Source organism: Herpailurus yagouaroundi, unplaced genomic scaffold (assembly GCF_014898765.1).
Source record: "Herpailurus yagouaroundi ecotype Mexico unplaced genomic scaffold, PumYag 139, whole genome shotgun sequence".
Lineage (NCBI taxonomy): Eukaryota > Metazoa > Chordata > Mammalia > Carnivora > Felidae > Herpailurus > Herpailurus yagouaroundi.
Window position 1 is genome coordinate 9,216,666 of NW_024412394.1, and position 8,633 is coordinate 9,225,298.

The 8,633-nt window shown below is 47.2% G+C and overlaps 1 protein-coding gene across 1 annotated transcript in view; it reads right to left on the reverse strand.

Annotated features, from left to right (window-relative positions):
• PRPH2 (peripherin 2) overlaps positions 1 to 7,778 on the reverse strand; it is an 18,531-nt gene extending 10,753 nt beyond the window's left edge. The window contains exon 1 of the mRNA XM_040473527.1: positions 6,921 to 7,778. Coding sequence (XP_040329461.1) covers positions 6,921 to 7,501 — 581 coding nt within the window. The 5' untranslated portion in view covers positions 7,502 to 7,778. The remainder of the gene's footprint in view (positions 1 to 6,920) is intronic.
• Positions 7,779 to 8,633: the final 855 nt, after the last annotated feature.

Sequence of the window (8,633 nt, forward strand, 5' to 3'; positions counted from 1 at the left end):
TGTCTCTCTCTGTCCCAAAAATAAATAAAAACGTTGAAAAAAAATTTAAAAATAAATAAATAAATAAATACACATTAAAAAAATAAAATAAACCTTTAAAAAAAATAAATCAGGGGCGCCTGGGTGGCGCAGTCGGTTAAGCGTCCGACTTCAGCCAGGTCACGATCTCGCACTCCGTGAGTTCGAGCCCCGCATCGGGCTCTGGGCTGATGGCTCAGGGCCTGGAGCCTGTTTCCAATTCTGTGTCTCCCTCTCTCTCTGCCCCTCCCCCGTTCATGCTCTGTCTCTCTCTGTCCCAAAAATAAATAAAAAACATTGAAAAAAAATTTAAAAAAAAAAAAATAAAAAAAAAAAAATAAATAAATCAGTAATAATTAAAAAAAAAAAAAAAAGATACTCAGAGGGGATAATGTGTCTTTGGAAGGGGGATATAGACGAAACAAGAAAGCGAAAATGTACATATTTGTTGAAGCTAGGAAAGGTGTACATGGAAATTCAGGATAATCTCTCTGCTTTTGTGAATGCTTGAAAGTTTCCATGATAAAAGTTGAAATGCAATAAAACAAAAGAAGCACTGGCTGAGAACTCCAAACCTGTGTCTCGATAACTTGCTCTGAAGAAGATTCAGTCGCTGAGGGAGGCCGCATCCCTGGACTCTGCTCCTCCCTCCGAGGGCCTCCCCCAGTTATAACGGAGCATCTCCCCACCCCCAGAAGCACCAGGCCGGAGCCGGTGAGAAAGTAAACACAGAAGGCAGAGCAGAGCCCAGCCTCGCATGCCCAAGGCCGTGGGGAGCCTGGGTGGGATCTCTGGTTCCTATGCGGCTACCTCGTGATTTTCTGAGACCCTGGCACAGAAGCACTGGAATCTAGTCATGATCCACAGAAGTTTCTCAAGCATCTCTGCCCACACCTTCCAGTGTCCCTCTGGAGGAGGACAACATGGAGGACAAGAAGGGGTGAGAGGGGACAATGAGGCGCCACCCCCAAAGTGGCCTGGAGAATTCGAAGTTTCAGTCAGTTAGGGCATAGATTCATTTAGCAAGGAAACTGTACAAGGTGACTTTAACATTGCTGCAAAGCAGCACAGCAGAGTGGGAGGAACAGAATTAGAACCTGGCACTCCATACAGTGGGAGATTCTTTGTCATGGAAAGGAAAGAAGTTCTAACAAATGTGGCAACCTGGTTGAACTTGGAAAACGTTATACCAAGTCAAAGAAGCCAAGCCTGGGGCCGTCTGGGTGGCTCAGTCGGTGAAGCTTCTGACTTCGGCTCAGGTCATGATCTCACGGTTCGTGGGTTCAAGCCCCATGTCAGGATCTGTGCTGATGGCTGAGTTTGGAGTCCGCTTTGGATTCTCTCTCCCTCTCTCTCTGCCTCTCTCTCTTTCAAAAATAGACATTAAAAAAAATATTTTTTTAAGGCCAAGCCCAAAAGGACCAATATTCTATGATTTCATTCAAATGAGATGTCCAGGAGAGGGAGGTCTATAGAGACAGAGAGGCGATTATAGAGCAGGGCCATGGAAGCTAGGGAGTGAAAGCTGGAAGGTACAGGGTTTCCCTGCCATGTGATGAGCACATTTTAAAGTGGACTGTGGCATTGACTAGTGGCACAGCTCTGTGAGGAGGCCAAAAACCATTGAATCATCCACTTTAAATGAGTGAGTTGTAAGGAATGTGAATATCTCAATAAGGCTAGTTTGTAAAAGTATACCGCCCCCCCCCCCACCGCTTCCTGCCATGAGATCTAACCTGAGGCTCAGATCTTTTATCTATCAAATAGAGATAATATCTGCAAAAATTACAAACGCCCCAGAGAGGGGTTTTGTGCAGAATAAATGTGGGACCTGGCAATATAGTGATAGGGGGCAGAATAGGGGGGTGGGAGATGGCCACTGGGCTTTTTGAACCTGGGACCACTGGAGGGGTGAGGGGTGGGGAGATTGTCAATTCTCATAAAAAGCCTTCAATTGATATTGTTTAGATCAGGAGCCTTCAGGAAACAGCCCTTGATCTTAAAGATTCCCTTGAGAAGTCTCCAAAAACCAGCCACCCCTCCATGCTTGTCGGGACCACAAGCTCCATGCTCAGTTTCCTGGGGGACCAGTAGTGGGGGGCATACCTAAGGAGGTCCTAGGGAGCCCTGTGGGCAGGAACCCAGCCCTGCTCTCAGGAGCTGGACTGGAAATGTTCCCTGTAGCCCAGTCCAGCGAGGTGTACATGGTGTGAAATGGGAAGAGATTTCCCCTACAGCCTGCAGGAAGGACCAGAAGTCATGGGCACTAGGCACTGCCCACGCACAGGACCAGTGTCACTGGAGGATCTCGGTGCATTTTCTGCAGACTTCCCGCCCTCTGGCCAGCTCACTGCTCCTGGGATCGCCTCCCAGTGTCCTCAGGGTCAACCAGGAGACTGAGGCCCACCCCAGCCTCTTTGTTGGCCTCTCTGAACTTGGTGGTGAAAGGAAAAAGAGAAAAAGATGAAGCATTCCTTTTAAAAAATCTTGGTGGAAGGGGCGCCTGGGTTGCTCAGTTGGTTGAGGGACCAACTTCAGCTCAGGTCATGATCGTGGGATTTGTGGATTCGAGCCCCACATCGGGCTCTGTGCTGACAGCTCAGAGCCTGGAGCCTGCTTCAGATTCTGTCTCCCTCTCTTTCTCTGCCCCTCCCCTGCTCATGCTCTCTCTCCCTCTCAAAAACAAATAAACATTAGAAAAAACAAAATCTTGGTGGAAGATGACCCAACTCCCTCAACCTGCCCTCCTGCTAGGCCCCACCCCTGCTTCTCTTTGCTTCTGCTGCTCCTGGATCCTCGCCCTGAGGGTGCTGCTGAGAAAAGCCAGAAAAAGGTAAATGCTTACCACTTCTCAATGCCTGGCCTCTCAAAAAAAGAAATAAATACACTTTATATGGTTCAGGGGAGGATTTGGGGAGTCAGCTTTATCCGGTAAACTTAATAATCCTCCTAAGTAAAGCAGTGAAGATAAGAACAGGAAACAATTTGAGCGTCCAGGGAAAGGGAGGGAAAAAGTGCCTCTCCACGTTGTCTCATTCATTTCTTCCTTCCTTCTTCCCACCAACAGATAAAGGTTGTGCCAGCGCTGACCCTCAGGCAGATCCAGCCCCATGAAGCTTTCTAGACACAGCCCCGAGGAGCCTGCACTCACTTACAGGTGTTGCCCACTGTCATTAATGCGAGAGTCTGTGGGACACAGTGAGGTGGTCCTCTCTCTGCAACAGTGACCCTATCAGGCTGTACCCTCAGCAGCACAGGAGTGTGACTGTAGGTGAGGCATTTCAGGTCTACCATTGTGTCTTGAGACCAGCTTTGTGGCAAGTTAAAACCAAGATACAGTTTCTTCCCGGAAGCTTAGCCTAAGGGAAGTAGGAGAGAGACAGAGGAGCAAAAGCCTCAAAAGAAGCTTACACTGGTATTCTAATAGAAGCAAAGAAGAACAACCTAAGGGCCTCCCTGAGCATAATATGATGCACCAATTAAACATGATCATTTTAGACAAGTCCTGGATGACATCACTTGCATGTAAAATCTGAAAAGCCAAACATCTAGAAACAGAGGCTAGCATGACGGTCACTGAGGGCAGGGAGAGGGAAGGGAAGAGGTTGGTCAAAGGTTACAAACTTCCAGTTATAAGGTGAGTAAGTTGTGGGGATCTCATGTACGGCCTGGGGATCATAGTTAACAATACCGTATTATGTGGGAATGCAAGCTGGGGCAGCCACTCTGGAAAACAGTATGGAAAAAAACTAAAAATAGAACTACCCTACGACCCAGCAATTGCACTACTAGGCATTTATCCAAGGGATACAGGTGTGCTGTTTCAAAGGGACACATGCACCCCATGTTTATAGCAGCACTATCGACAATAGCCAAAGTATGGAAAGAGCCCAAATGTCCATCAACGGATGAATGGACAAAGAAGATGTGGTCGGTATATATATACAATGGAGTATTCCTCGGCAATCAAAAAGAATGAAATCTTGCCATTTACAACTACGTGGATGGGACTGGAGGGTATGATGCTAAGTGAAATTAGTGACAAAAATCATACGACTTCACTCATATGAGGACTTTAAGAGATAAAACAGATGAACATAAGGGAAGGGAAACAAAAAAGAATATAAAAACAGGGAGGGGGACAAAACAGAAGAGATTTATAAATATGGAGAAAAAAACAGAGGGTTACTGGAGGGGTTGTGGGAGGGGGGATGGGCTGAATGGGTAAGGGGCACTAAGGAATCTACTCCTGAAATCGTTGAACTAGATGCCAACTAATTTGGATGTGTTTAAAAAAAACAAAACAAAACAATACTGTATTATGTACTTGAAAGTCCCTAAGAGAGTGGACCTTGAATGTTCTTGCTGCAAGAAAGCAATGGCAATTATGTGCCGTAATGCAAGTCTTAGCTAATGGTAGGGTGGTAATATAAGTGTATCAAATTAATGCCTTCTGCACCTTGACCGTACACAATGTTATTTGTCAATTATATTTAAACAAAGCTGGGGAGGGGGGGGCATAATTGTTTTGGACATTATGCAAATACTATATTATCAGATTACCAAATGGGGTGCTCAGTTGTATTTATACCATGGTTACAGTATTTATTATGTAAATGTTCACGTGACTGAACAGGAAGGTGGAAAAATGAAAGCCATTTTCTTTTTTGTGGGTGAGAACCTGGCTTGAATTCCTTTTCCTGTTTTCGTTTCTCTTAATGTTGTCACCATATTTTCTTGTGTAACAGAGAAAGTGTTCAGGTCACTGGCGTTAAGATAGTTTCACTCCAACAAGTTGGTATGAAGCATGGAGGTGGGGGGTTTTGTTTTGGGGTGGTTTTTTGTTTTTGTTTTTTTTTGCTTTTAGTTTGTAAGATTTTATTTTTAAGTAATCTCTGTACTCAACATGGGACTCAAACTTACGCCCTGAGATAGTCTCATGCTCCAACTGAGCCAGCCAGCTACCCTGCATGGAGGTGGTTCTGATCAAGCTTACGGTTTGACTGAAAATTTAGACCTGCCAACCACTGAGAGTAGAGCAACCTGGAGAATTTCTCTGCTCTGGGACAAAAGGAGATTTGGGGATTACGGAAGGATTCTGTAAGTCTCTCCAATGACAAATCGGTGCAGAAGGCAATCAAGGAACATGATAGGAAAAAATGACAGCTCTTTCTTATTTGCTCACAAAGGCTGTTTGTACCTTCAGCTTCTCCTCCTCTCCCACCCCCATCCCCAGGAGTTCTGCTCATCCCTCCTGGGGCAGCTTGTGCAAATCATGCCACCTTGTGCCCTCCCTGCAGGCCTGTCACCTCGGAAGGGCAGAGCCATTTATAAGCCTCTCCTTAATTAGGGATTTGTAACAGTAATCCTCACCCACGGAAAAAAATAGAATCCCAAGCAATGACCTTCAATCTGACTTCCCTTCCATGTGAGGTGCAGCTAAGCTAGTCATCTGGGCTTCGTGGGTGTTGTCCGGGCTCCGGCCATGCCCTGCTGTTAGTATGCCCAGCACCCTGCATGCAAGTTCCCTTGGACTCGCCCGCCTTACTCAGGAAAGCCATTCGGACCCCTCGCCTCAGCCAGGGAAGGGGTTGAGCGGGATGGAAAGAAGAGGTAAAAGAAAAGCCAGTGTCTCAGGACCGGCTGCCCTTTCCCTAGAAAATGACCTGAGACCCACAACGGCGAGTCTCTTGGGAAGAACAGTGTGCCGGAGTGAGCCGCTATTACCTCCAGCACAAAGGATGAGTTTCTCTGTTCCTCACCAGTACCTCCCTACATCACACTTCAGGATTTTATTTTTACACACACCACAAATACTTTAGAAACTTTATCGCCTCACACTATCATGATTCAAGAAGTAAACACCAGCAGGCATTTAATAAGCACTTGCTGTATGCCAGACTCTAGACAGAGCTAGGAGGTGACCTCCAAGATTATCTATTCCAGGGGTGCCTGGCCGGCTCAGTTGGAGAAGCACGGGACTCTTGATCGTGAGTTTGAGCCCCAGGTTGGGTATAGAGATTACTAAAAAAATAAATTAATTTTAAAAATTATTCCAATGCCTTCATTTTAAAGATGGGCGAGGAATGGGGCGCCTGGTTGGCTCAGTCGGTTAGGCGTCCAACTTCAGCTCGGGTCATGATCTCGCGGTTTGTGGGTTCAAGCCCCACATCGGGCTCTGTGCTGAGAGCTCAGAGCCTGGAGCCTGCTTCAGATTCCGTGTCTCCTTCTCTCTCTGTCACTCCCCCTCTCCTGCTTTGTCTCTCTGTCTGTCTCTCTCTCTCAAAAGTAAATAAACACTAAAAAAAAAAATTTTTTTTTAAACGGGCAAGCAAGAATCCAGAGTGGCAAGCCACTCACCCAAGATCACAAGCTAATTTACAGCCAAATTATACAGCCAAACCTACAGCCTAGACTTCCTGACTGCCCTGTCCTCTGCTCTTGCCACCACACCCAAGGACGAACACCTTGAGAGTGGATGCTGGTGTCAGAAGGTTGGAAAACAAGGGAACTCACCAGGGAATTTAAGCTGCTGGGACTGAACCCATCAACATCGAGTGAACAAGACAAAAAAGCCAAATAACGTCTCAGTAGATATCATCTATGAGCGCCTCATCCCTACGGTATGAAGTAGACACACATGCCTGGCTGGGGCTTCCTCCCTGGAGACTCCTGTCCAAGCAACTTATATAACTTGACACCTTCCTCCCACCTTAGCCGGACATTAGGTTGAGTGTATGATACCGCCATCTTTATAGGTCAAAAATGTTAGCGTATCGGCAATTTCATATGGGCCAGCTGAATCCAGCCTCACACACACAGTACTAAGTCGTGCACACAGAGCACCCCATGGGCCTCCGAGTCCCCAGCTAGCTCTGACCCCAGGACTGGAGAGCACTCACTCTTTGACTTCTTTGGAGGAGAAGTCCAGGTAACGATTGCTGATCCACTGAATCTCAAACCAGTCTCGAAAGCCATTGTTGCCGCAGCATTTGAACTCGATCTGTAGCAGGTCGATGGTCTTCTTCATGAAACACCGGCCAGGGGTGTCTGTGTCTCGGTAGTACTTCATGCCATTCTTGAGCCCCTGGGCCAGGGTGCTCTCCAGGGAGCCCCGCATTAGGAAGCAGCAGAGGGCCACCAGGAAGAGGACAATGTTGAAGAGGACACAGACGACCAGATACGACTTCAGCCAGGGCTTCCACTTGGCATACTTGGAGGGGTCCAGGGCGTCATAGCAGATCTTGCCAGCCAGAGAGTTGAAGACGCAGGACAGCACCCCCATCCCTATCAAGGAGTTGGGCACAAAATGGCTCTCTGAATTATTCATCACATCACTCCTCTTCCGCAGCTCGATCTTAAGGAACAGCCCTAGGCTGAAGACGACGATGCCAGCCAACACGGAGAGCCAGTTCATGAGCCAGAGCCCTTGGGCCAACTTGACCCGCTTCTTCTGGTCAAATTTGACTTTCAGCAGCGCCATACTTGCTGGGTGCAGTCTAGGCAGCTTCCCAGGACACAGCAACCACTCCTGACCTTAGTGAGCCCGGGGGCTGAAGATTCAGGGCCTTGGGAAGGGAGCAGGTGGCCCACGCTTCAGGGAGCTGCTCCGGGAGCTGCCCATGTTGAGCCCCTTAGCCCGGGACCCCCGTTAACTCAGTAGTGGTAACAGGGGCCTCAGAGTCGCCGCTCATGAAGGGGCCAGTCTCCGCGGTGTTGCGGCAGCGTCCTTGCCAGCCAAGGAGGGAGAGCCTGAACGCTGCAGATTAAAAGTGGGTTCCACAAGACCTCACGCTAATCTCTTTAGCCAGCTTCATCCCATTAGATAAAGCCATGCTAGTTTCAGAACATGGCCAGAAGGAGCCTCCACGAACGCCCCGGAGCAGAGAGCTCTGGATTCAACATGAAGAATCAGGAACAGAAACAAGACTGGCCAGGGGAATGGGCTCTCCCTGAGGTCTGGCCCAGATCACGGGTCTCCCCAGAAGCCCGTTTCCAGGCCAAACGCCTTCAAATCTGAAACTTTCTATGGGACAAAAGACATTGTCATCCTAGTTGAAAAAGAAATGATTGTAAGAAAACATTTACAACACGTAAAACAATAAAAAATTAGTAAGCGTTTGTTTTTTTAAAACCCCCACAACGCACCTGGGTGGCTCAGTCAGTTAAGCATCCGACTTCGGCTCAGGTCATGATCTCGCGGTCCGTGAGTTCGAGCCCCTCGTCGGGCTCTGTGCTGATGGCTCAGAGCCTGGAGCCTGCTTCGGATTCTGTGTCTCCCTCTCTCTCTGCTCTCTCTCTCTCTCTCTCTCTCTCTCTCTCTCTCAAAAACAAATAAACATTAAAAATTTTTTCATTGGAAAAAAATTGAAAAGAAAGTACAGAGAATTCCCATAAACTCCTTTCCCACAACCGGTTTTCCCTAGAATTACCATGTTGCGTCTGTGTGGTACATTTGTTACAACTAATGAACAAATATTGGTATTATTGTTATTATTAACTAAAGCCCATAGTTTACATTAGGTCTTGCTTGTTGTGTTTTAAATTCTGTGAGCTTTGCCAAATGCATAATCCACTATTATCAGATCATATAGAATCGGACAGGAAAATTTCGC